Source organism: Scyliorhinus canicula, chromosome 7, assembly GCF_902713615.1.
Source record: "Scyliorhinus canicula chromosome 7, sScyCan1.1, whole genome shotgun sequence".
In the NCBI taxonomy this organism is placed as follows: domain Eukaryota; kingdom Metazoa; phylum Chordata; class Chondrichthyes; order Carcharhiniformes; family Scyliorhinidae; genus Scyliorhinus; species Scyliorhinus canicula.
This window is the reverse complement of record NC_052152.1, coordinates 210,409,743-210,437,334: the sequence shown is the minus strand read 5'-3', so window position 1 is coordinate 210,437,334 and position 27,592 is coordinate 210,409,743. Positions and strand designations below refer to the sequence as shown.

General features: G+C 52.7%; 1 protein-coding gene across 1 annotated transcript in view; it reads left to right on the top strand.

Moving 5' to 3' along the window:
* The window catches only part of LOC119969175 (matrix metalloproteinase-24-like), a 94,273-nt gene that overhangs the window by 29,841 nt on the left and 36,840 nt on the right, over positions 1-27,592 (top strand). Inside the window, exon 2 of the mRNA XM_038802411.1 lies at positions 20,389-20,537. Within this exon, the coding sequence (XP_038658339.1) occupies positions 20,389-20,537 (149 nt within the window). The remainder of the gene's footprint in view (positions 1-20,388; positions 20,538-27,592) is intronic.

The window sequence follows — 27,592 nt, the reverse complement described above, 5'->3', positions numbered from 1 at the left end:
TTCCAGCCGGGTCTCCCAGCCGGTCTCCCAGCCGGTTCCCTGCCGGGTCTCCCAGCCGGTTCCCAGCCGGTTCCCAGCCGGTTCCCTGCCGGGTCTCCCAGCCGGTTCCCAGCCGGTTCCCAGCCGGGTCTCCCAGCCGGTTCCCAGCCGGTTCCCAGCCGGGTCTCCCAGCCGGGTCTCCCAGCCGGTTCCCTGCCGGGTCTCCCAGCCGGTTCCCTGCCGGGTCTCCCAGCCGGTTCCCAGCCGGGTCTCCCAGCCGGTTCCCAGCCGGGTCTCCCAGCCGGTTCCCTGCCGGGTCTCCCAGCCGGTTCCCAGCCGGTTCCCACCCGGTTCCCTGCCGGGTCTCCCAGCCGGTTCCCAGCCGGTTCCCCGCCGGGTCTCCCAGCCGGTTCCCCCAGCCGGGTCTCCCAGCCGGTTCCCCCAGCCGGGTCTCCCAGCCGGTTCCCAGCCGGTTCCCAGCCGGTTCCCTGCCGGGTCTCCCTGCCGGGTCTCCCAGCCGGTTCCCTGCCCCGTCCACTACCGTCCCTATCTCCCTGGCCGCCTCCCTCTTCCTACGTTGCTGTGCAAGCATTCTGCTGGCTTTCTTTGCATACTCGTACACAGCGCCTCTGCCCTTTCTGAGCTGCTCTACGGCCTTCCCAGTGGATAGCGCCCCCAGCTCCGTCTGCAGTCCGTCATTCCCTAAGTAGCTCTGCCCTCGGGAGTCCGCATATTCCCTATCCGTCCGTGTCATCTCCTGCACCAGTCTGTCCATCTCTGCCCTATCCGTTCTGCCCCTATGGGCTCGGAGTGAGATCAGTTCCCCTCTCACCACCGGCTTCAGCGCCTCCCAGAGCACCGCTGCTGAGACTTCCCCTGCATCGTTGACCTGCAGGTAGTCCTGCATGCATTTCCCCACTCTCTCACACACCCTCTCCTCTGCCAACAATCCCACCTCTAACCTCCATTGTGGGCGCTGGTAACTTTCTTTGCAGACCAGCAGGTCGACCCAATGTGGAGCATGGTCCGAAATAGTGATCGCCGAGTTTTCTGTATCCCTCACCCCTTCCAAAAAGTCCCTAATCATAATAAAGAAGTCAATACGAGAATAAACCTTGTGAACATGTGAATAGAACGAGAACTCCTTCCCCTTTGGCCGGCGGATTCTCCAGGGGTGCCCCCCCCCCCCCCCCCCCAAATTTGTTCCATGAACCCTCAGTTCCCTTGCCATTGCTGGGACCCTGCCCGTTCTGGAGCACGACCGGTCCAGGTCGGAGTCGAGGATTGTATTAAAGTCCCGACCCATAATCAATTTGTGCGAATCCAAGTCGGGGATTTTCCCCAGCAGCCTTTTGATAAAACCTACATCATCCCAGTTTGGAGCGAAGACATTCACTAGAACCACCTTCACCCCCTCAAGCTTGCCCCAGACCATAAGAAATCTACCCCCTCCCCCATCCACAACTGTGCTGTCCGCCTCAAACTTAACCCGTTTGTTAATCATGATCGCGACCCCTCTGGTCTTAGCGTCAAGCCCCGAATGGAAGACCTGGCTAACCCAGCCCTTCCGTAATCTAATCTGGTCCGCCACTTTCAAATGTGTCTCCTGCAGCAACATTACATCCGCCTTCAGAGCCCGTAACTGCGCGAACCCACGTGTCCTCTTGACCAGCCCGTTTAATCCTCTAACATTCCAGGGCACCTCCACCCCCCGCCCCCCCCCCCCCCCCCCCATGCCGATCAGCCATCCCCCTTCTTGGGCCCACCCCCTGCCCATGTGCCACGCCTCCCCTGGTCCGCCTCTTGGCAGCTCCCACCCCCGACCTCTTCCCTGTTACCTGGGTCAGTTCCCTCCCTCGTCAGTAGATCATCTTCCCCCCCTCCCCCCCCAGCAACAACCCTTGTAACCTAACCCCTGCCATATACTGGCTGTATACACACCCCCCACCTCGCTCCCGGTGACTAGCTCAAAGCAGCTAGCCTGGTGGCTCTCAACTCCGGTGCCACCATGTCTCCCACCTATTGTCCCCCCCGCTCCCCTCCCCCCCCGCCCATCAACAGCACCTCCCCAGAACAGCCCTGTTCGAGCAATCGCTCTGGGACCGGAACAGAGAGAAGACAAAGAAAGAGCAAAGCTCGCCCCACCATAGTGCAATTCGAACTGTGTAATGAGGTGGGCGCTACCACCCAGCCCCCTCCCAACACTCCCGGAAAAATAGCAAAAAGAACCCGAACAGCCCCCCAGCACCCAATAACTTCAACTTTAACTATAACTTTGGCTTTAACTTTAAAACTTTCAGACAGGCAAACACAAACACAAGAACACCCCCAATTTTAAGTAAAAGAGCCGACCGACATCGCTAACACGAAGGGCAATCTGTGAACAAATGCAAACATCCCATAATACACTCTAACTTGAGTCCATGGGTCCTCAGTCCAGCACCAGTCCATGCCCCTTACCGAAGTCCATCGCTTCCTCCGGATCGTCACAATAATGTTGCTGTTCCGGGTATGTGACCCAAAGCCGCGCCGGGAAAGTAGCCCAAACTTGACCTTCTTTTTAAACAGAATCTCTTTAATTTGTCTGTAGGCTGCCCTCCTTCTGGCCACCTCCTGCCTCAGATCCTGGTAGATACGCTGGACACTGTTGTTCCATGAGCAGCTCCCTCCCCCCCCCGCGGCTGCCTCGCCTGCACTCTGTGTGCCCTGTCCAGCTCCAACGGACGCGGGAAGAGATCATCCCCCACCAGCTTCTGCAGCATGTCTGCCGCATATGCCGTGGCATCCACTCCCTCGGCCCCCTCCGGGAGCCCAATGATTCTCAGATTCTGCTGGCATGACCTGTTTTCCAGGTCCTCCAGCTTGTCCATCAGCCTTGCTTGCTGCTCCTTTAACTTTCTAATTTCCACATCCGCTACTGTTTGGAAATCCAACTGCTCTTCTACCGTCTTCTCCAGTACCTGGACCTTCTTATCCTGAGCATCCAGCCTCTGGTCAAGTCGCTCCACGGCTTTCTGGAGCGGTCCCAAACTATCCCGCTTCAGTGCTGCGAAGCTCTCTTTCATGACCTTCAGCATGTTGCCCAATGCTGCCTGGACCGTCCTTTCCGTGGTCCGTTCATCGGCCATCTTTCCTCCCACTTGAGCTTCCACACCACCTTTGTTCAGCCCCTTCTTCGCCTGTTTTCGCTCCCTTCTGCTCCTTAAGTCCATCCAACTCTGTATGGATTCAGATCTAGAGAGCTATTGTTTCTCACTCCAGCGCTCAAAAGTTCGAAAATGTCGGGGGAAAAGGTCGAAAAGTCTGACCGGAGCGAGAGCCACCAAATGCGCGACTTACTCCCTCATCGCCGCCACCGGAGGTCCTTCGGCATTTAAATTACTTGACTGTGCTCGAGTGAGCAACATGGATAGGCTCCTGGTTTTGACAGGAGTTCAGTTTGTGGATAAGGATATTTTATTCGATTAGATGACAGAAGCTTTAAAAAAGTTTCTGGGGAAACATTTGATTCCGATGACTCTGATGACCCAAATAGGTCAGTCTGCAATAAAGCAGAAATTGGAAGATACACAGGGTGGCGAAATCGCACAGCTACAAACAGGTTCCAAGACTATAGAGGGAGATCGGGACCCGGAAATGATGAAAACAGAAACCCAGTTAGAACCTACAATAGGAAGGTGAACCCCAGAAATGCATGGAGCATGATAAATCGATGTTTTCGATGTGACTCTCAATACCATTATACTTTCGACTGCCCAACACGTTATAGTAGAGTGTTTGAAGCGACACATGACACGGAAGAGTCAGAAGAGGAAAAAGATAGTGACCAGAAAGAAGGCATTGTCCTATTAACAAGCTGCTTTACGCCGGTAATGAGGGTGTTGGATGCAGAATCCTTTAACTGTGCTGTATTGGGCAGTGGCTGCACATCTACTGTGTGTGGGATTGACTGGTTAAAATGTTATCTGGACTCCTTGAATGCTGAAAATCGTAACAAGGAAGGAATTTAAAAGTTCCACAAGGTTTCAGGTTTGGGGATGATAATACTCTGAAGTTGCTGAAAAGGGGCGAAATTCTCCGCGGGCCGACGTGACGCCCATTTCCGGCGGGAAAAAGCGGTGTGCATGACTCCGGCGTCCGGGCCTTCTTTTAAGCCGGCAATCTCCGTTCCCGGAAAGGGCCAGCAGCGGGCTGACGCGATAGGCGTCAGTTTCACCAGCTGCGGAAGTGGCGAGTCCCGGCGTTTGTGTGGTGGGGAGAGAGAGAGACCCAGTGGGGTGGGGGGAGAAGAGCGACCCGGCATTGGGGGGGGGGGGGGAGGAGAGAGAAGAGCGACCCGGCATGGGGGGGGGGGGGGGGGAGAAGAGCAATCCCGGCAATGGGGGGGGGGGGGGGGGGAGAAGAGCGACCCGGCATTGGGGGGGGGGGAGGAGAGCGACCCGGCATTGGGGGGGGGGGGGGAGAGAGAAGGGAGAGACCCGGCGTTTGTTGGGGGGGGGGGTTGTGGAGTTGAGGGGGAGAGGGAGGGAGGGGGAGAGCCGGAGAGAGGGAGGTAGAGAGAGAGGGAGGGAGGGAGGGAGGGAGGGAGGGAGAGAGGGGAGGGAGGGAGAGAGGGGAGGAGGGAGAGAGGGGAGGGAGGGAGAGAGGGGGGAAGGGAGGGAGGGAGGGATGGATTGCGGCGTGGAGAGGAGAGGAGAGGGGGCAGCGGCGTGCAGAGGAGGGGGCGACGGATGGCCGGGACCAACGCACCGTCGCCCCCTCTGCAACCGCTGCCCCTACCCCAACCCCCCCTCACCACCCCTACCCCCCTCACCACCCCTACCCCCTCCAACGCCCCTACCCCCTCACCACCCCTACCCCCTCACCACCCCTACCCCCTCACCACCCCCACCCCCTTCCAACGCCCCTACCCCCCTCACTACCCCTACCCCCTCACCACCCCTACCCCCTCACCGCCCCTACCCCCTCACCGCCCCTACCCCCTCACCACCCCTGCCCCCTCACCACCCCTACCCCCTCCAACGCCCCTACCCCCTCACCACCCCTACCCCCTCCAACGCCCCTACCCCCCCACCACCCCTACCCCCTCACCACCCCTACCCCTTCCAACGCCCCTACCCCCTCCAACGCCCCTACCCCCTCACCACCCCTACCCCCTCCAACGCCCCTACCCCCTCCACCACCCCTACCCCCTCACCACCCCTACCCCCTCACCACCCCTACCCCCTCACCACCCCTACCCCCCTCACCACCCCTACCCCCTCACCACCCCTACCCCTCCAACGCCCCTACCCCCTCACCACCCCTACCCCCCTCACCACCCCTACCCCCTCACCACCCCTACCCCCTCACCACCCCTACCCCCTCACCACCCCTACCCCCTCACCACCCCTACCCCCCCCCACCACCCCTACTCCCCACCACCCCTACCCCCTCCAACGCCCCTACCCCCTCACCACCCCTACCCCCCCACCACCCCTACCCCCTCCAACGCCCCAACCCCTCACCACCCCTACCCCCTCACCACCCCGACCCCCTCACCACCCCTACCCCCTCACCACCCCTACCCCCTCACCACCCCTACCCCCCCACCACCCCTACCCCCTCACCACCCCTACCCCCCCACCACCCCTACCCCCTCCAACGCCCCTAACCCCTCACCACCCCTACCCCCTCACCGCCCCTACCCCCTCCAACGCCCCTACCCCCTCACCACCCCTACCCCCTCACCGCCCCTACCCCCTCCAACGCCCCTAACCCCTCACCACCCCTACCCCCTCACCACCCCTACCCCCTCACCACCCCTACCCCCTCACCACCCCTACCCCCTCACCACCCCGACCCCCTCACCACCCCGACCCCCTCACCACCCCGACCCCCTCACCACCCCTACCCCCTCCAACGCCCCTAACCCCTCACCACCCCTACCCCCTCACCACCCCTACCCCCCTCCAACGCCGCCCCCCTCTCTCTCAACGCCGGTACCCCCCCCCTCAACGCCGCACCCCCCCCCCCCCCACTAACGCCGCACCCCCCCCCCCCCAACCACTAACGGAGGAAGGAAGGGGGGGAGGAGGAAGGAAGGGGGAGGAGGAGAGAGGGTGGGTGTGTGGGTACCGGCCTTCAGAGGGAGGGGGAGGGGTTGTGTGTACCGGAGGAGAGGGGGGGGAACCCTGCGTTGGGGGGGGGGGGAACCCTGCGTTGAGGGGGAGGGAACCCTGCGTTGAGGGGGGGGGAACCCTGCGTTGAGGGGGTGGGGGGTTGCGGCGTTGAGAGGGGGGTAGGGGTGGTGAGGGGGGGTTGCGGTAGGGGGCAGCGGCGTGCAGAGGGGGCAACGGTGCGTTGGTCCCGGCCATCCGTCGCCCCCCCCTCTGCACGCCGCTGCCCCCTACCTCAACCCCCCCTCACCACCCCTACCCCCCCCTCAACGCCGCACTCCCCCCCCCCCCCCCCCCCCCCCCCCCCCCGCCCTCGGTCACTGAACGGCGTCAACCATCATCAATGGTTGACGCCGTTTTAAAGCTACTGTGATTTTCGCCGACGTGACCCGTGGCCACGTCGGCGGGACTTCGGCCCATCCGGGCCGGAGATTTGTTGAAACAAAAATATAATGACATCCCGCCGGCGCCAGCTGTTTTCAGAGGCTGCCGGTGGGATTTGCACAGCGCCGGTTTTTGGCCGGTCAGAGAATAAAAAACCCTGCGGGAGCGGGATTAACGCCGCTGCCGGCCGATTCTCCAACCCTGCGTGGGGTCGGAGAATTTCGCCCAAGAGTGGTGATCCCTTGCAATATTGCCGGAGTGAATCATTTCATTAGCATGGATGTTGTATCAAGTGAGATACCTTTGCTTCAGAGCAGACCGTCGATGAAGAAAGCACACATGAAGCTGGATATGGAACAGGATAAGGCAACAGTTTTTGGAAAGACTGTGGACTTACAATTTACACAGTCAGGACACTATTGTATTCCATTATTGACAAATAATGTTTCAAGTAGAGTGGTTAAGGATGTGTAGATGGCAGTTGAAAATGGAACTTTAGCTGATAAAAAGCTTATTGTAGTAAAACTGCATCGGCAATTTGCACATCCGTCTCCTCGGAGGCTGAAAACTTATTAAAGGATGCAGGGGTAAGGGATGAAGACTATTCTAAGCTGATAGAACAGGTTAGTGATCGCTGTGAAGTTTGTAGGAAGTACAGAAGGACACCAGCACGACCGATAGTAACCCTACCTTTGGCCAGGGATTTTAATGCCATTGTGGCCATGGACCTTAAGGGCTGGGATAAAGCAAATATATTTATTTAGCATTTTGTAGATTTAGCAACCAGATTTAGTCAATCAACGATTGTATGAAGTAAAGAGAGTAATTCTGGATCAAATCGTGGAAAAATGGATAGGGACAGGAATGGGCCCACCGGCAAAATTCCTTATGGACAATGTTGGAGAATTTGCTAATGATGAGTTTTTCACTGTGAAAATGTGAATATCACAGTTCTGAATAGGCCTGCAGAAAGCCCATTTAGTAATGGTGTGTATGAAAGAAACCATGTGGTAATAGATGACATGCTCTGGAAAATGTTGGCAGATATACCAAACTGCACACTAAATTCAGCTTTAGCATGGGAGGTACATGCAAAGAATTCATTGCAGATGGTTGGGGGCTTTAGTCCCTATCAATTAGCATTTGGTAGAAATCCTAAATTTCCGTCCATTTTGGATGAGCAGCCTCCAGCTTGGGAGGGGACTACAATTAGCTCAGGTTTTGCTGAACATTTAAATGCATTACACAGCAGTAGAAAAGCTTTTTTGGAAGCAGAAGGATCTGAAAGAATTCGCAGAGCTTTAAGACATAATGTACGGCCATCAGATGCCGTTTTTCAGCAAGGAGACATAGTATACTATAAGAGAGACAATTTTAATGAATGGAAGGGCCCAGGGAAGATCATAGGCATAGATGGCAAAATAATTATTTTGCAACATGGTAATCAAACTGTTAGGGTACATTCAACCGCTCCAGCGCCGTGCTGGCCCTCTGTAAGGGGCCAGAATTACTCCTGGCAGAGACCCGTTCACACCGTCATAAAACGTGACGGCGTTTACAACACCGTGGACACTCTGCCGTGGGATTAGTGAATCCCACCCCTTGAACCTGTTAATGCGACTGATTGGACTATGCTAATTGCACCCGTGATGAAAACTGTTCCAAATACCCTTATCAAATAGTTCAGCAATAAGCCGCTCATGTAGAAACATTTTCTACTTCGAGCAAGCCCGTGACAGGACCAGTCTGCTACACCCTACACACCCGAGACAGGACCAGTCTGCTACACCCTACACACCCGGGACAGGACCGGTCTGCTACACCCTACACACCCGGGACAGGACCGGTCTGCTACACCGTACACACCCGGGAGAGGACCAGTCTGCTACACCCTACACACCCGGGACAGGACCGGTCTGCTACACCGTACACACCCGGGACAGGACCAGTCTGCTACACCCTACACACCCGGGACAGGACCGGTCTGCTACACCCTACACACCCGGGACAGGACCAGTCTGCTACACCGTACACACTCGAGACAGTACTGTGCGCCGCGGGATCTGCGCATGCGCAGTGGCCTCCTTCAACGCACCGGCCCCAACGCAACCCGACGCAGGGCTACAGGGGCCAGCGCCTAGGAAAGGAGGCCCCCAGCCAGAGAGGCCGGCCCGCCGGTAGGTGGGCCCCGATTGCGGGCCAGGCCACATCGGAGCTCCCCCCACATAGACCGCAACCTGACCCTTCAACGGCGAGGTCCCGCCGGCTGAGAGCAGGCTAGAACGGCGCCGGTGGGACGTTGTTTTTTTCTTATGGCTGCTCGGACCATCCGGGCCAGAATCGGTGGGGGTGCCGCGTAGAGCGGCCTGAAACTGGTGCCCCGCCAACCACGCCGGCGCCAACGGCGCCGATAATCCGCTCTGCCCCGCCCAAGGACTCTCGTTCTGACCAGTTCTAATTCTGCTTCTACCCTAGGTCTGATTTGCGTACGCCACTGATCTCACCTGATTTTCTTCCTTGAATCCCGTTCCTTGACGCACCGAGGGCCATGTGTTGATCCGCGGAGGCTGTCATTGAGAGGTGCATCAGACGCCTTAAAATGCGGTTCCGATGCTTAGGATGTTCCGGTGGTGCCCTGCAGTACCCCGCCCCCCCCCCCCCCCCCCCCCCAATCCCCCCGGAGGGTGGCCCGCTTTCAGGGGCTGGTTTAGCACAGTGGGCTAAACAGCTGGCTTGCAATGCAGAACAATGCCAGCAGCGCGGGTTCAATTCCCGTACCAGCCTCCCCGAACAGGCGCCGCAATGTGGCGACTAGGGGCTTTTCACAGTAACTTAATTGAAGCCTACTCGTGACAATAAGCGATTTTCATTTTTCATTCATTTGAAAATGAAATGAAAATCGCTTATTGTCACAAGTAGGCTTCAATGAAGTTACTGTGAAAAGCCCCTAGTCGCCACATTCCGGCGCCTGTCCGGGGAGGCTGGTACGGGAATCGAACCGTGCTGCTGGCCTGCCTGGTCTGCTTTAAAAGCCAGCGATTTAGTGAGCTAAACCAGCCCATTTCATTGTGGTGCTCTGCTCCGCAACGTGGCAGCGGGGTGACATGTGGCCACTTCCGAGGAGGATGAGGTGGCGCTGGTGGATGGCGCTGGCGGATGGCCCCGGAGGGGGGGGGGGGGGGGGCCACATGAGGAGCCAGTGGATGGAGGACAGGCGGTGGCGAGAGTCCGGCAAACCCGGAGTGCCAGGGAGGCGCTCAGACCTCTGACTCCTGTCCCCCAGGATGTTCCTGCCTCCACCAGAGGGTGCCCAAGGTGTGTGTCCTGGTGCTGGTGGAGGGTGGGGTTGGCAGCTGTGACGCATCGATGGTGGCATCCTCGAAGCTCTCCTCCGAGGTGTTCTCTTCGAAGGCGTGTGGGGGAGGAACTACCCCAAATGGGCCAGCAGCATTGGATTGAGATCATGTGTGGGAGTGGACATGTGATCAATGGGTATGGACATGTGGTCAGTGGGTATGGACATGTGATCAATGGGTATGGACATGTGGTCAATGGGTATGGACATGTGATCAATGCGTATGGACATGTGGTCAGTGGGTATGGACATGTGGTCAGTGGGAGTGGACATGTGATCAATGGGTATGGACATGTGGTCAGTGGGAGTGGACATGTGGTCAGTGGGAGGGAAGGATCTGTCCGGCATTAACAACTCCGAGGACAACTGGGCGGAGCCAATGGATTCTCGCCGCTGCAATGAACGCCAATCCCAACGTCGGCGACTGATTTGTCCTCGGACGACGCCGTGGCCTCCAGGGCACATTCTTTGCAGATGGTGAGGACCTTGATGTCCAGCACCCCGCTGCCTGTCTGGACCCATCCCGTGGGCCAACTCATCCTGTGGGGACTTAGAGAGATTTGTGTATATCCCACGGGGGTGGGAGGCGGGGAGGGCTGCATTGTGTCTGGACTCCACTGTGTCCAGCATTCTGGCCAGATCAGCGTCCCCGAATCGTGGAGCAGGTCTGCACAGTGGCATGGCTGTGTCGGTTTGCTCTGAGGGGGTTTAACTGCTGCTTTCCCTCGTTAGTGGAGAGCCAGTGGACAAGGTCCTGGCCAATCAGCTGGTGGGACAGTAATTTGCAGGGCGAAGCCCATGGCGCCTCTTTAAGTGAACCAATTAACGTTTGATACCGATGAGAGTCTCGCGAGGTGGACCATCATGGAGCTCACGCTAGTTCCTGCTCACTACCTCACTTCGAAAGCTTTGCTTAAATCACTCCCTATATATTTCAATCAAGTCGCCTCAACTCTTCAAACTCCAGTGAAAACAAGCTCACCCTGCCCAACCTTTCCTCAGAAGATAACTTTCCCATTCCAGGTATTAGGCTGGTAAACCTTTGAACAGTTCCTGATGCATTTAAATTAGGGAATCAGTACTGTTCACAATACTCGGGACATGGTCTCTCGTGCTCATTATGACTGGAGCATAATTTCACTGGTTTTATATTCAATTCCCCTCACGATAAATGATAAGTTTCTATTTGTTTTCCTAATTACTTGCTGGATCTGTTTACCAGCCGTTTGTGATTGATGTACTCGGACTCCCAGATCCCTCTGCATCCCGGTGTTCTGCAATCTCTCCCCATTTAGGCAATCAGCTATTTTTATTCTTCATGCCAAACTGAACAATTTCACATTGACCCACGTTATACTCCATTTGCTAGTTTTTTACCCGCTCACTGAACCGATTTGTGTCCCTTTGCAGCCCCCTTACGTCCTCCTCGCAATTTACTTTCCTACTTAACTGTGTCATCAGCAAACATTCCTTCAGTCCCTTCATTCAACTCATTTGTATAAATTGTATAAAGTTTGAGGCCCCAGAACTGATCCCTGAGATCCACCACTCGTCACATCCTGCCAACCAGAAAAACACCCATTTATGCTTATTCTGCATATACACAGCAAGATCCCACACCAGCTATAGGATAATGAGCAGATAATCTGAATTGGTTTGTCCAAATTCTTTCATTGGATGTGAAAGTTGCTAGCTAGGCCGGTATTTATTCCTTCACCACTGCCTTGAACCACTGCAGTCCCTGAGGTGGAGGTCCACCCACTGTGCTGTTAGGAAGACACTTCAGGGATTCAGACCACAGTCCAGTGATAGGATATTGACCAGGGTACTGAGAACTCACCTGCCCTTGAAATAGGGCCGTGGGATTGTTTATGGGAACCTGTGTCTCTATAAATGTGGAGACAAATCCCATTTCCTTTCCTAATCTTTGGAAAATTTAGCTTGTGAATGAATGATTGAACTCGAATGAAATGACCAGATTTTCTCAATTCAGCTAAACCGCATTAAATTATGTGAAAGAGCAAGAAGCAGATTCTGTGGGGAGAGCATTGATTTATTAATCTTCTAATATTAAGTCAAAAGAAATCTTATTGTAAACATATTTGCGACTAGATGTAAAAAATGGCAGAGAGCGAGACCGACCGGCCCCTGTGGAGATGTCCTTTTCCAAGGTCATTTCCCTGTCAGAGTCTGGGAACGTTGGGAGGAGCTGTTGAGATTGGGTTTGGTTGATTTTCTGCAGAGGGGAGTGTGTTCTGGCAGCGAGCACACAGGGAGGCTGGTGGAACTCCATCTCATAGCACTCCGGCTGTCTCTGTCAGACACAAACAGGCATTGGGCACACCACACTCTCAGGGCACACATTCTCTCACCGTTTTCCACAACACGCTGTATATGTCTGCTGGCTGAACATACGCCCTCCAAATATTGTACAATGCTTTACTCTTGCTTCACATTCCTCCCGGGACACCTTAATCACTCAGTGCAGCCGCGCCCCCATCCACCCCCCTCCCCCAGTCACACCCAGCAGAATGGAATAATCAGAGGTATAGATGGGGCCTTGTGAGGGCAGAGCTCACCCCTCCCCCCCCCCCCCACCGACCCCCAGTGGGGGAGGAGAGGGGGAATTAGCATTGTTTAACAGTATTCACCATATTGTCCACGAGCTCTTACCCCCCACATCCCAACGTCACCTTTTACGCTGTGTGGAATTATCCCTGGCCAATCTCTGTAACAACACACTGGAATAATTTCCACATATCACTCCAGATGATGTGGAAGATTTTATTGAATAAATTATTAGGGAAAGCCTTTGAGCTGGAGTGTTTTGAGGGACTCGGGCGAGCTGAATGTGTTTCAGGGGGGATTGAACAGCATGGTGAGATAGGAGGCTAGCTTAATGCCATCTGGCTGCTTGTACCAGTTTGAAAATGATTTGTGTTGTGGTTTTTAGTTGCGGAAGCTCTTGCTCGTTCTGATGAAGGAATCTCCGCTGGACAGAAGACAGAAACCTATTTTAAACAATGAATTTTTCAACTGTAAAATTCAGATAAAGAAAGTGGTGATAAATTCTGCAAAGATACAAAATCCTGATAGGTACAAATTGGAGAATTGGAGAATCTTGATTGAAATAAGAGGCCCCAAGATGTAGTCAGAGTTTACAGGACATAAAGAGGCCCATCGTGTCTATGTCGGCCATCAAGCACTTACCTATTCTCCCATTTTGCCAGACTTGGTCGATAATCGTACACTGATGTTGGAAAGGATGAGGTGTTGGATTTTGCTGAGAGATGTTTGCGGAACATGTGGCGATGGACGGGGAATGGGGCCACTCTCAATGAAATGAATTGAAAAATGAAAATGAAAATGGCTTATTGTCACGAGTAGGTTTCAATGAAGTTACTGTGAAAAACCCCTAGTCACCACATTCCGGCGCCTGTCCGGGGAGGCTGGTACGGGATTTGAACCGTGCTGCTGGCCTGCCTTGGTCTGCTTTCAAAGCCAGCAATTTAGCCCAGTGTGCTATACCAGCAGTGACTGAAAGAGGAGACGTTTCCAGTGAAAGTCACTTTGCTCCTCCATCAGTTAACTGCCTTGTGCTCACTGTCACTGTAGAGACTGGCATGACAGCCGTGTAACAATGTGAGCCTGTACCTTCAGCAGGGCAGAGCAGCTTTGCCAGTTCTCAGTGTGATCCAGATACATGCAGCTTTATCTGTCTGTTGCAGTTTGTCAGAATGATACCATCTGGAGAGAGGTTGAACTGAAAATTAATGTAAATGTGATGCAATAAATTGAACAGTGTTTCCATAGCGACAGGTAGGAAGACAGCAAATGCAAGTTGATTAATGCAGGCAGTTCTCACCCAGAGTTCTTACCGTGGAGATTGTGATGGGGGAGAATGTGCTCCCCCGGGTCACAGTTGTGTTGACCTCTGATACTGGGCTCCACCATCACCCTGTGTCACCATCCAGTGGTACTGAAAGCTTAGAGATTGCTCTTTGTGCACACAGCACTGGAAAGTAACAAGTATAAGCAATTGGAACCACATTGCATCGTGGCCTTTATTGCCAGAGGGATGCAGTATCAGAATAAAGGCTTGCTCCAATTGTACAGGGTGTTGGTGAGAGATCACCTAGAGGACCTCATACAGCCCTGGTCTCTTTATCTAAGGAGGTCTAGATCTGCTTTAACGGGAGTGCAATAAGGACTCACTAGATGGACTTCAGGAATGATGAGGAATTGAGCAGGAGCAGTCTGTGCTTTCTGCAATTTCAGGGTACGAGATAATCTAATTGAAAAGTGAAACATTTCTTAAGGGGACAACAGGGTAGATCCTGAAAGAATCGTTCTGACTGGAGAATCTCAAACAGGGGACACCGTGTCCAAATGGAACATTTAGGACCCAGATGAGAGTCACTCAAAGGTTGTGAATCATTAAAATTCTCTAACCCAGGGTCTTGTGGACATTCAGTCGATGAGTTTATTCAGGAGTCTGATGGACAGATAATTGGTCTTTCAGGAAACCCAGGAGAGTGGGTGGGAATGTGGAGCGAAAACTCAAGGTCACACTTTAGGAGGAGACCAGCTCGAAGGGCTGAATTGCCTCCTCCCTGTTCCTATTCTGTACATGACCCTGGTGAGACCATATTTGGAGTATTGTGTGCAGTTCTGGTCACCTCATTATAGGAAGGATGTGGAAGCATTGGAAAGGGTGCAAAGGAGATTTACCAGGATGCTGCCTGGTTTGCAGGATAGGTCTTGTGAGGAAAGGTTGAGGGAGCTAGGGCTTTTCTCTTTGGAACGGAGGAGGATGAAAGACGACTTAATAGAGGTTTATAAGATGATGAGGGGGATAGAGTGGACGTTCAGAGACTATTTCCTCGGGTGGATGTAGCTGTTACAAGGGGGCATAACTATAAGATTCAGGGTGGGAGATATAGGAGGGATGTCCGAGGTAGGTTCTTTACTCAGAGAGTGGTTAGGGTGTGGAATGGACTGCCTGCTGTGATAGTGGAGTCGGACACTTTAGGAACTTTCAAGCGGTTATTGGATAGGCACATGGAGCACACCAGAATGACAGGGAGTGGGACAGCTTGATCTTGGTTTCGGACAATGCTCGGCACAACATCGAGGGCCGAAGGGCCTGTTCTGTGCTGTACTGTTCTGTGTTCTATTCTATTCCTCTGTTCTTACAAGAGGGAGGATGGGGAAGAGAGGGACGGGATTGAGCGCTGCACCCTGGAGCGGGACCTCATGAGAATAAAGCTGAGAGACGATGTCCTGGTCAGTGGGATTGTTCGTCATCTCACTGAAATTCCGAACAGTTGGATCAGATTCCTGTTTCTCTGAGGGGCCGGGGGTGGTGGTGGTGGGGGGGGATTCCCCATTTGCCAGCCGTGGTTTCTCAGAGAGACACTGTGCCGGGATTATCCGCTCGGGATCAGTGGGATATCCCGTTGAAGCCACCCCATGCCACTCGGAACTCCAGGTGACGGAGCGCTGCCGGAGGGAAAAGGGAGTCCCGGCAGCTGGAAAATTCCGGACATTGTTGTAATGTGTGCTGTCCAGTCCACAAGATGACATTTCCCAATTTGGGAAATAAAACCGTTTTGTAGAATTTTTAACACAGAATCCCAACAGTGCAGAAGGAGGCCATTCAACCCATCGGGTCTGTACCAACCCTCTGAATAAGGCCAACCCCCAGTAACCCCACCTAACCTGGACACTAATGGCAATTTAGCATGGCCAATCCACCTAACCTACACATCTTTGGACTGTGGGAGGAAACCGGAGCACCCGGAGGAAACCCACGCAGACACGGGGAGAACGTGCAGACTCCGCACAGACAGTGACCCAGCCGGGAATCGAACCTGGGACCCTGGAGCTGTGAGGCAGCAGTGCTCACCGCTGTGCCACCCTGGAGCTGTGAGGCAGTAGTGCTAATCACTGTGCCGCCCTGGCACTGTGAGGCAGTAGTGCTAACCACTGAGCCTCCCGCATTCAGGACAAGGTAACAGTTGGACATGGCAGCTGGTTGATTTGAAGTGTGTGTGAATTTGACGACTTTGCTAATGCTCACGCTGTGTCACTGACTCCAACCAGTGCCATGATTCTGTGAGCAACAAAGGACTGGTCCACTGAGAATTCCTGAATGCTTGGTCAGGAATGGGAATTCTAACCGGGGCAGCGGTGAAGATTGACTCCTGATCGCAGGTTTGTTCCACCTTCAAATTCCTGCCTGAATTCTCCCTGATGTGAGGAGACATGTCAGAGAAACAAGGCGGAGTCACACAGGACAAAGTTAAGTCAGGATGATTATTATGATAATTATGGCACCATTTGCCTCTGCCAACCGAGGGAGTGCTGCATTGTCAGAGGGTCAGTACTGAGGGAGTGCTGCACTGTCAGAGGGTCAGTACTGAGGGAGTGCTGCACTGTCAGAGGGTCAGTACTGAGGGTGTGCCGCACTGTCAGAGGGTCAGTACTGAGGGAGTGCCGCACTGTCAGAGGGTCAGTACTGAGGGAGTGCCGCACTGTCAGAGGGTCAGTACTGAGGGAGCACTGCATTGTCAGAGGGTCAGTACTGAGGGAGTGCTGCACTGTCAGAGGGTCAGTACTGAGGGAGTGCTGCACTGTCAGAGGGTCAGTACTGAGGGAGTGCTGCACTGTCAGAGGGTCAGTACTGAGGGAGCGCCGCACTGTCAGAGGGTCAGTACTGAGGGAGTGCTGCACTGTCAGAGGGTCAGTACTGAGGGAGTGCCGCACTGTCAGAGGGTCAGTACTGAGGGAGTGCTGCACTGTCAGAGGGTCAGTACTGAGGGAGTGCCGCACTGTCAGAGGGTCAGTACTGAGGGAGTGCTGCACTGTCAGAGGGTCAGTACTGAGGGAGTGCCGCACTGTCAGAGGGTCAGTACTGAGGGAGTGCTGCACTGTCAGAGGGTCAGTACTGAGGGAGTGCTGCACTGTCAGAGGGTCAGTACTGAGGGAGCGCCGCACTGTCAGAGGGTCAGTACTGAGGGAGTGCTGCACTGTCAGAGGGTCAGTACTGAGGGAGTGCCGCACTGTCAGAGGGTCAGTACTGAGGGAGTGCTGCACTGTCAGTGGGTCAGTACTGAGGGAGTGCCTGGGACCGTGGAACTGTGAAGCAATTGTGCTAACCCATTGTGCTGTACATTTGTGTATGTGTGAGAGTCGGCATGAGTGTGTGTGTATGTGTGTCACTGGAGCAGATTGGCTGCTTTCCTCTAGTTCCTTGTGTAACTTTAAAGGGGGAACCAGTTGTAACAAATGCAGACTCGTATCTTCGTGTTTAACAAGCTGATGTTACACAATCTAACCTGAGAACTCAATCATGTTTTCATATTGAATTGTATTGTCTGATATCATTTGAGTTTATGATTCATTAAGAGCACAAATGTCAGCTTCACAACTCCAGCCTTACAGCAACTCCAGCCTCACGGCAACTCCAGCCTTACAGCAACTCCAGCCTCACAGCAACTCCAGCCTCACAGCAACTCCTTACAGCAACTCCAGCCTCACGGCAACTCCAGCCTCACGGCAACTCCTTACAGCAACTCCAGCCTCACGGCAACTCCAGCCTCACGGCAACTCCAGCCTCACGGCAACTCCAGCCTCACGGCAACTCCAGCCTCACGGCAACTCCTTACAGCAACTCCAGCCTCACAGCAACTCCTTACAGCAACTCCAGCCTCACGGCAACTCCAGCCTCACGGCAACTCCTTACAGCAACTCCAGCCTCACAGCAACTCCTTACAGCAACTCCAGCCTCACAGCAACTCCAGCCTCACAGCCACTCCAGCCTCACAGCAACTCCAGCCTCACAGCCACTCCAGCCTCACAGCCACTCCAGCCTCACAGCCACTCCAGCCTCACAGCCACTCCAGCCTCACAGCCACTCCAGCCTCACAGCAACTCCTTACAGCAACTCCAGCCTCACAGTAACTCCAGCCTCACAGTAACTCCAGCCTCACAGCCACTCCAGCCTCACAGCAACTCCAGCCTCACAGCCACTCCAGCCTCACAGCCACTCCAGCCTCACGGCAACTCCAGCCTCACAGCCACTCCAGCCTCACAGCCACTCCAGCCTCACAGCCACTCCAGCCTCACAGCCACTCCAGCCTCACAGCCACTCCAGCCTCACAGCCACTCCAGCCTCACGGCAACTCCAGCCTCACGGCAACTCCAGCCTCACGGCAACTCCAGCCTCACAGCAACTCCTTACAGCAACTCCAGCCTCACGGCAACTCCAGCCTCACAGCAACTCCTTACAGCAACTCCAGCCTCACAGCCACTCCAGCCTCACGGCAACTCCAGCCTCACGGCCACTCCAGCCTCACAGCAACTCCAGCCTCACAGCAACTCCAGCCTCACAGCCACTCCAGCCTCACAGCAACTCCAGCCTCACAGCAACTCCAGCCTCACAGCCACTCCAGCCTCACGGCAACTCCAGCCTCACGGCAACTCCTCACAGCCACTCCAGCCTCACGGCCACTCCAGCCTCACGGCAACTCCAGCCTCACGGCAACTCCTCACAGCCACTCCAGCCTCACGGCAACTCCAGCCTCACGGCAACTCCAGCCTCACGGCAACTCCAGCCTCACGGCAACTCCAGCCTCACGGCAACTCCAGCCTCACGGCAACTCCAGCCTCACGGCAACTCCAGCCTCACAGCCACTCCAGCCTCACAGCCACTCCAGCCTCACGGCAACTCCAGCCTCACAGCAACTCCAGCCTCACGGCAACTCCAGCCTCACGGCAACTCCAGCCTCACGGCAACTCCAGCCTCACGGCCACTCCAGCCTCACGGCCACTCCAGCCTCACGGCAACTCCAGCCTCACGGCAACTCCAGCCTCACGGCAACTCCAGCCTCACGGCAACTCCAGCCTCACGGCAACTCCAGCCTCACGGCAACTCCAGCCTCACAGCCACTCCAGCCTCACAGCAACTCCAGCCTCACAGCCACTCCAGCCTCACAGCAACTCCAGCCTCACAGCAACTCCAGCCTCACGGCAACTCCTTACAGCAACTCCAGCCTCACAGCAACTCCAGCCTCACAGCCACTCCAGCCTCACAGCCACTCCAGCCTCACAGCCACTCCAGCCTCACAGCAACTCCAGCCTCACAGCAACTCCTTACAGCAACTCCAGCCTCACAGCCACTCCAGCCTCACAGCCACTCCAGCCTCACAGCCACTCCAGCCTCACAGCCACTCCAGCCTCACAGCCACTCCAGCCTCACAGCCACTCCAGCCTCACGGCAACTCCAGCCTCACGGCAACTCCAGCCTCACAGCAACTCCAGCCTCACAGCAACTCCAGCCTCACAGCAACTCCAGCCTCACAGCAACTCCAGCCTCACAGCCACTCCAGCCTCACAGCAACTCCTTACAGCAACTCCAGCCTCACAGCAACTCCAGCCTCACAGCAACTCCTTACAGCAACTCCAGCCTCACAGCAACTCCTTACAGCAACTCCAGCCTCACAGCAACTCCTTACAGCAACTCCAGCCTCACAGCAACTCCAGCCTCACAGCAACTCCAGCCTCACGGCAACTCCAGCCTCACGGCAACTCCAGCCTCACGGCAACTCCAGCCTCACAGCAACTCCAGCCTCACAGCAACTCCTTACAGCAACTCCAGCCTCACAGCAACTCCAGCCTCACAGCAACTCCAGCCTCACAGCAACTCCAGCCTCACAGCAACTCCAGCCTCACTACAACAAATAGCAGTTTACTCAAAACACCAGTTCTACTTTTGATCTGTACATTTACGCACACTAACCAGCAATTACTTTATTAACTATAAACAGCAGCCAAACACCATGTCCCATATCCTGGAGACATGAACAATGGCCTTTCCGTTCCCTCAGTCCTGCAGGTTTCACAAAGCATTCCTGTTGAACTGAACTGAAATCTGTTTTAACCTCTCTGCCAGGTCTGACAAATAGCCCAGGATATTGACCTAGACGGGACAGACAATGTGAACACTCAGAGCTACCAACTCTGTCCCTTTGACCAGATGCAGTACAGCTGCAGGAATTGTTCTGAGCTCCAATCACATCACTGATTTACTAGAAACACCTGCTGCAAAAGCTTTTTGTCTTATAGTCGTCAGAACAGACAGAAGAATACCAAATTTCAAAGGGAACAATTTATACTGCATGAGAAAGAGAGTGCTGATTGGTTAGCAAGTCAGCTCTGATTGTTTGAGGCATTGACGTGGCAAATGCACACGGAGCTAACGTCTCGCTTGCTTGTGTCTGCCAAGGACCCTGCATTGCGAATATATCAGCACCCTTTCCTCACACAATATAAATTGTTACTCCCTTTGAAATTTGGCAGTCTTGTATCTTCCCTGGTGAGTGCAAGATGAAAAACTTTGAAAGCACGTCTCTCTTTTAAGCAATATCAAGTTCTGCGTTTCCAAGCAATTGTTCAGTAGCATCTTCAGACATGGGTTAATCTTTAGATAATGTTTTTCTTTCGTTGCAGAATTGGTTGAAGACTTACGGGTACTTTCTGCCGAATGATCTCCGCACGTCCGCCTTGCGTTCTGCTCAGTCTATGCAAGCTGCTATTGCAGCAATGCAACGTTTCTACAGGATCCCAGTCACTGGAGTGCTGGACGAGACCACGGTCGAGTAAGTCTGACAGATTTCCTACCTGTCCAGCTCTGGAACGTTACACAACTGTATCATGTTCAGTCAGAATGAGCCATTGTGCCAGCCGTCCATTGGGGTTGGGTCATTTCACTGCCCCTCAATACAGAAAGCTGCCTCGTAAAGGTCAGAACATGGGAACCGGTCATTCGGCCCAATTCTGGCATCTACCCTCCAGGCGGTAATCCTAATGATATTTACCTGCCATGTAGACTTTTCTATTCTTCATCAATAGGCTGAATGGATCCTGGTGGCACAGTGGTTAGCACTGCTGCCTCACTGCACCGGGGACCCGGGTTCAATTCCGGCCTCGGGAGACTGTCTGTGTGGAGTCTGCACGTTCTCCCCGTGTCTGCGTGGGTTTCCTCCGGGTGCTCCGGTTTCCTCCCACTGTCCAAAGAAGTGCAGGTTAGGTGGATTGGCCATGCTAAAATTGCCCCTTAGCGTCCAAAGGTTAGGTGGGGTTATGGGGATAGAGTGGGGATGTGGGCCTAGGTAGAGTGTCCTTTCAGGGGGTCGGTGCAGATTCAATGGGCTGAATGGCCTCCTTTTGCACTGCAGGGATTCTATGATTCTTCCATACTGTAAATGTTAATGGATTTTTTATTTGAAAAGTTGTTGCAAAGATTGTGTGAACTTGTTATTCTGGTTAGAATACTTTCAGAAGTGGTAAATTGAGAACATTGGAGATAAGGTGATGGCAGTGAAGAAGAATTCTGTCTCAACATTAGGAAGTAAGGATATTCTTGGGTTAGTGTTATTTCCGTTAACAAAAAGGTAGAATTCTGGGTGGATTATCGGCTGTTACCTGGAGATGTGCCTGAGGGGGAGCTCGACAGGCTCTTCCAGAGCTGCAAAAACAATGAGTAATAATGTTGGGGCTCTTATTTTACCTTTTTAATAAGAGTCGATAGTCCGGTTGATTGGAGGTGTCAAAAATATGACTTTTTGCTAATTATTCACTGAATACACGTAAATAAGTACTGAATCAAAAGTTAGAAACAAAATATCAAACAATACATAAACAGGTCTAACACATGGCGAAAATCAAAAACCTTAAAGAAATTCCTTTAACACAAACAAACAAATAGATGATTCCAGAGTTCAGGAACAAACACCTCGACCACGAGGCCCTACTTTTAAAGGAATTCTTGTCTCTGGTTTAACCCCGCATTTACTCTTCTTGGCTTCTAATACTCAGCGAGTCCTCCTGGTTTGTTCAAATGAATGTCTGTTACTTAGAGGATGATTTGTTAATCAAACATTGGACATTACTTAAGATTGACTGGTGCATATCAAAACTAGCTCAGCGTCTGCGTTTGCAGTCTCTGGGAAATTTCTGGATACCTTTCACACGCGTTCCATGTTGCACAGTTCAACCCGGAGACTGTTGTAACTGATTAGTTGATTAGACCGAGAACATCCTTAGTGCTGAATGTATTGGAACACAATGGCTAATTCATTGTGTGAAACAATGACTGGATTCCTACAGTCAATACACTTTCAATAATTTTACCTCTTACCTACATGTATTCAACTAGCACCTTGGATTAAGTAGTCTAGGTGATAGTATGATCAGCACAGGAGGCCATTCAGCCCATTCTGTCTGTACGTCTTCTTTGAGAGAACAAACCCATTTGTTCCACACCCCCTGTTCTTTCCCCGTAGAATCTGCATCCTCTGCTCTTTCACATCATAACTCACTGTGCCACAAATATTCATGTTGCCTCTGATTCTTTTGCCAATGACATTAAATCCATGTCCTTCTGGTTACCAACATTCCTGTCAGAGTTTCTCCTCATTGTGGAATAGTGAGGCCTTGCATCAACTGTACAGAGACTTGGTTAGGCCGTACCTGGAGCACTGGGCTGGATTCTCCCTCCCTGCCCGCCGCAAGAACCCCACGAGCGAGCTGCGGGCAATGGAGAAGTCCATTAACCTCGGGCGGGATTCTCTGGCTGGCGGATCCCGCCCACTCGGTCAGCAGTTTTAGTCCCCCTTACCTCCGAAAGGATATTATTGTCATTGGGGGAGTTCAGTGAAGGATCAGCAGACTTGTTCCGGGGGCTGAAATCCCTCCCAGGACTGGAGGGACTGGGCCTGTATTCTCGAGAGTTTTGAAGAATTTGAGGTGATCTCACTGAAACTGACAAAATATTGAAAGGAATAGACAGAGTAGATGGGGGTAAGATGTTTCCCCGATTGGGCGTCTGGAACCAGAGGCTAAATTTCAAAATAAGGGGGGTACCGCCGAGGACCGAGATGAGGAGGAATGTCTTTACGCAGAGGGTGGTGAATCTGTGGAATTCATGACCCAGAGGCTGTGGAAGCTCAGTCACTGAGTGTGTTTAAAATAGAGATTGACAGATTTCTAAATACCAATCAGATAAAGGGGATGATATGGGGATGATCAGGCATGATGGTATTGAATGGCAGGACAGGCTCGATGGGCTGAATGGCCTCCTCCTGTTCCCAAGTTCCTGATGTTTAAGTTAATAAAGTAAGAGTCTCATGGCTTCGGCTGTGCTGTAGTCTTGTACATGTCTGTAAAGAGGCGTGTCTGTAAAGAGGCGTGTTCTTGTACATGTCTGTAAAGAACATAGAACATAGAACATAGAACGATACAGCGCAGTACAGGCCCTTCGGCCCTCGATGTTGCACCGACATGGAAAAAAAAACTAAAGTCCCTCTAACCTACACTATGCCCTTATCATCCATATGCTTATCCAATAAACTTTTAAATGCCCTCAATGTTGGCGAGTTCACTACTGTTGCAGGTAGGGCATTCCACGGCCTCACCACTCTTTGCGTAAAAAACCCACCTCTGACCTCTGTCCTATATCTATTACCCCTCAATTTAAGGCTATGTCCCCTCGTGCTAGCCACCCCCATCCGCGGGAGAAGGCTCTCGCTGTCCACCCTATCTAACCCTCTGATCATTTTGTATGCCTCTATTAAGTCACCTCTTAACCTTCTTCTCTCTAACGAAAACAACCTCAAGTCCATCAGCCTTTCCTCATAAGATTTTCCCTCCATACCAGGCAACATCCTGGTAAATCTCCTCTGCACCCGTTCCAAAGCTTCCACGTCCTTCCTATAATGAGGCGACCAGAACTGTACGCAATACTCCAAATGCGGCCGTACTAGAGTTTTGTACAACTGCAACATGACCTCATGGCTCCGGAACTCAATCCCTCTACCAATAAAGGCCAACACACCATAGGCCTTCTTCACAACCCTATCAACCTGGGTGGCAACTTTCAGGGATCTATGTACTTGGACACCGAGATCCCTCTGCTCATCCACACTACCAAGAATTTTACCATTAGCCAAATATTCCGCATTCCTGTTATTCTTTCCAAAGTGAATCACCTCACACTTCTCCACATTAAACTCCATTTGCCACCTCTCAGCCCAGCTCTGCAGCTTATCTATGTCCCTCTGCAACCTGCAACATCCTTCCGCACTGTCTACAACTCCACCGACTTTAGTGTCGTCTGCAAATTTACTCACCCATCCTTCTGCGCCCTCCTCTAGGTCATTTATAAAAATGACAAACAGCAACGGCCCCAGAACAGATCCTTGTGGTACGCCACTCGTAACTGAACTCCATTCTGAACATTTCCCATCAACTACCACTCTCTGTCTTCTTTCAACTAGCCAATTTCTGATCCACATCTCTAAATCACCCTCAATCCCCAGCCTCCGTATTTTCTGCAATAGCCGACCGTGGGGAACCTTATCAAACGCTTTACTGAAATCCATATACACCACATCAACTGCTATTCCCTCATCTACCTGTTCAGTCACCTTCTCAAAGAACTCGATAAGGTTTGTGAGGCATGACCTACCCTTCACAAAACCATGCTGACTATCCCTAATCATATTATTCCTATCTAGATGATTATAAATCGTATCTTTTATAATCCTCTCCAAGACCTTACCCACCACAGACGTTAGGCTCACCGGCCTATAGTTACCGGGGTTATCTCTACTCCCCTTCTTGAACAAAGGGACCACATTTGCTATCCTCCAGTCCTCTGGCACTATTCCTGTAGCCAATGATGACCTAAAAATCAAAGCCAAAGGCTCAGCAATCTCTTCCCTGGCTTCCCAGAGAATCCTAGGATAAATCCCATCCGGCCCCGGGGACTTATCTATTTTCACCTTGTCCAGAATTGCCAACACTTCTTCCCTACGCACCTCAATGCCATCTATTCTAATAGCCTGGGTCTCAGCATTCTCCTCCACAATATTATCTTTTTCCTGAGTGAATACTGACGAAAAGTATTCATTTAGTATCTCGCTTATCTCCTCAGCCTCCACACACAACTTCCCACCACTGTCCTTGACTGGCCCTACTCTTACCCTAGTCATTCTTTTATTCCTGACATACCTATAGAAAGCTTTTGGGTTTTCCTTGATCCTACCTGCCAAAGACTTCTCATGTCCCCTCCTTGCTCGTCTCAGCTCTCTCTTTAGATCCTTCCTCGCTTCCTTGTAACTATCAAGCGCCCCAACTGAAACTTCATGCCTCATCTTCACATAGGCCTCCTTCTTCCTCTTAACAAGAGATTCCACTTCTTTGGTAAACCACGGTTCCCTCGCTCGACCCCTTCCTCCCTGCCTGACTGGTACGTACTTATCAAGAACATGCAATAGCTGTTCCTTGAACAAGCTCCACATATCCAGTGTGCCCAACCCTTGCAGCCTACTTCTCCAACCAACACATCCTAAGTCATGTCTAATGGCATCATAATTGCCCTTCCCCCAGCTATAACTCTTGCCCTGCGGGGTATACTTATCCCTTTCCATCACTAACGTAAAGGTCACCGAATTGTGGTCACTGTTTCCAAAGTGCTCACCTACCTCCAGATCTAACACCTGGCCTGGTTCATTACCCAAAACCAAATCCAATGTGGCCTCGCCTCTTGTTGGCCTGTCAACATATTGTGTCAGGAAACCCTCCTGCACACATTGTACAAAGAACGACCCATCTAATGTACTCGAACTATATCTTTTCCAGTCAATATTTGGAAAGTTAAAGTCTCCCATAACAACTACCCTGTTACTTTCGCTCTTTTCCAGAATCATCTTCGCCATCCTTTCCTCTACATCCCTAGAACTATTAGGTGGCCTATAGAAAACTCCCAACAGGGTGACCTCTCCTTTCCTGTTTCTAACCTCAGCCCATACTACCTCAGAAGAAGAGTCCCCATCTAGCATCCTTTCCGCCACCGTAATACTGTCCTTGACTAGCAGCGCCACACCTCCCCCTCTTTTGCCCCCTTCTCTGAGCTTACTAAAACACCTAAACCCCGGAACCTGCAACAACCATTCCTGTCCCTGCTCTATCCATGTCTCTGAAATGGCCACAACGTCGAAGTCCCAGGTACCCACCCATGCTGCCAGTTCCCCTACCTTATTTCGTATACTCCTGGCATTGAAGTAGACACACTTCAAACCACCTACCTGAACACTGGCACCCTCCTGCGAAGTCAAATCTGTGTTCCTGACCTCTATACTCTCAATCTCCCGTACCCCAAAACTACAATCCAGGTTCCCATGCCCCTGCTGAATTAGTTTAAACCCCCTCAAAGAGCACTAACAAATCTCCCCCCCAGGATATTGGAGCCCCTCAGGTTCAGATGTAGACCATCCTGTCTATAGAGGTCCCACCTTCCCCAGAAAGAGCCCCAGTTATCCAGAAATCTGAATCCCTCCCGCCTGCACCATCCCTGTAGCCACGTGTTTAATTGCTCTCTCTCCCTATTCCTCATCTCACTATCACGTGGCACGGGCAACAACCCAGAGATAACAACTCTGTTTGTTCTCGCTCTGAGCTTCCATCCTAGCTCCCTAAAGGCCTGCCTGACATCCTTGTCCCCTTTCCTACCTATGTCGTTAGTGCCAATGTGGACTACGACTTGGGGCTGCTCCCCCTCCCCCTTAAGGACCCGGAAAACACGATCCGAGACATCACTTACCCTTGCACCTGGGAGGCAACATACCAAACGTGAGTCTCTCTCGCTCCCACAAAATCTCCTATCTGTGCCCCTGACTATTGAGTCCCCAATTACTAATGTTCTACTCCTTTGCCCCCTTTCCTTCTGAGCAACAGGGACAGACTCCGTGCCAGAGGCCCGTACACCATGGCTTACCCCTGGTAAGTCGTCCCCCCCACAAGTATCCAAAATGGTATACTTGTTACTCAGGGGAACGACCGCAGGGGGTCCCTGCACTGACTGCTTCTTCCCAGTCCCTCTTACAGTTACCCATCTATCTCCAGTCTTTGGTGTAACTACTTCCCTGAAGCTCCTATCTATGACCCCCTCTGCCTCCCGAATGATCCGAAGTTCATCCAGCTCAAGCTCCAGGTCCCTAACACGGTTTTTGAGGAGCTGGAGTTTGGTGCACTTCCCACAGATGAAATCAGCAGGGACACTGACGGCGTCCCTCACCTCAAACATTCTGCAGGAGGAGCATTGTACTGCCTTCCCTGACATCACCTCTAGATTTTTTTAAAAAAACAAGAAAAAGAAAAAGAAAGGAAGAGCTTACCTGATATTACCTCAAACCCTGCTCCCGCTGAAAGTTAAGCAAATTTAAAGGCACTCACTCACCTTCACGACAGGCCCCTGCTCCCGCTTCCCAACCACCGTGGGGTGGGGGGGTTGGTTAGAGGAGGAGGTAGGGTGGGAAACACTCATGAAGTGTTTCGGGTTTAACTGTCACTTGCCAACAGCCCTTCCACAAACCACCTTCAACTTAGGCTGACCGCACTGCACATATGCAAATTCCCCCAGAACAGCTGATCAGTAGCTTTGCTCTGCTGCCCTCTGCTGGATGCTTGCTTTCACTCAAACTCCTTGGGTCTCCTTCGCCGGTTCACCTTCAACTTAGGCTGACCGCACTGCACGTATGCAAATTATCCCAGAACAGCTGATCAGTAGCTTTGCTCTGCTGCCCTCTGCGTGTTCTTGTACATGATTGTAAAGAGGCGTGTTCTTGTACATAAGACCATAAGACCATAAGAC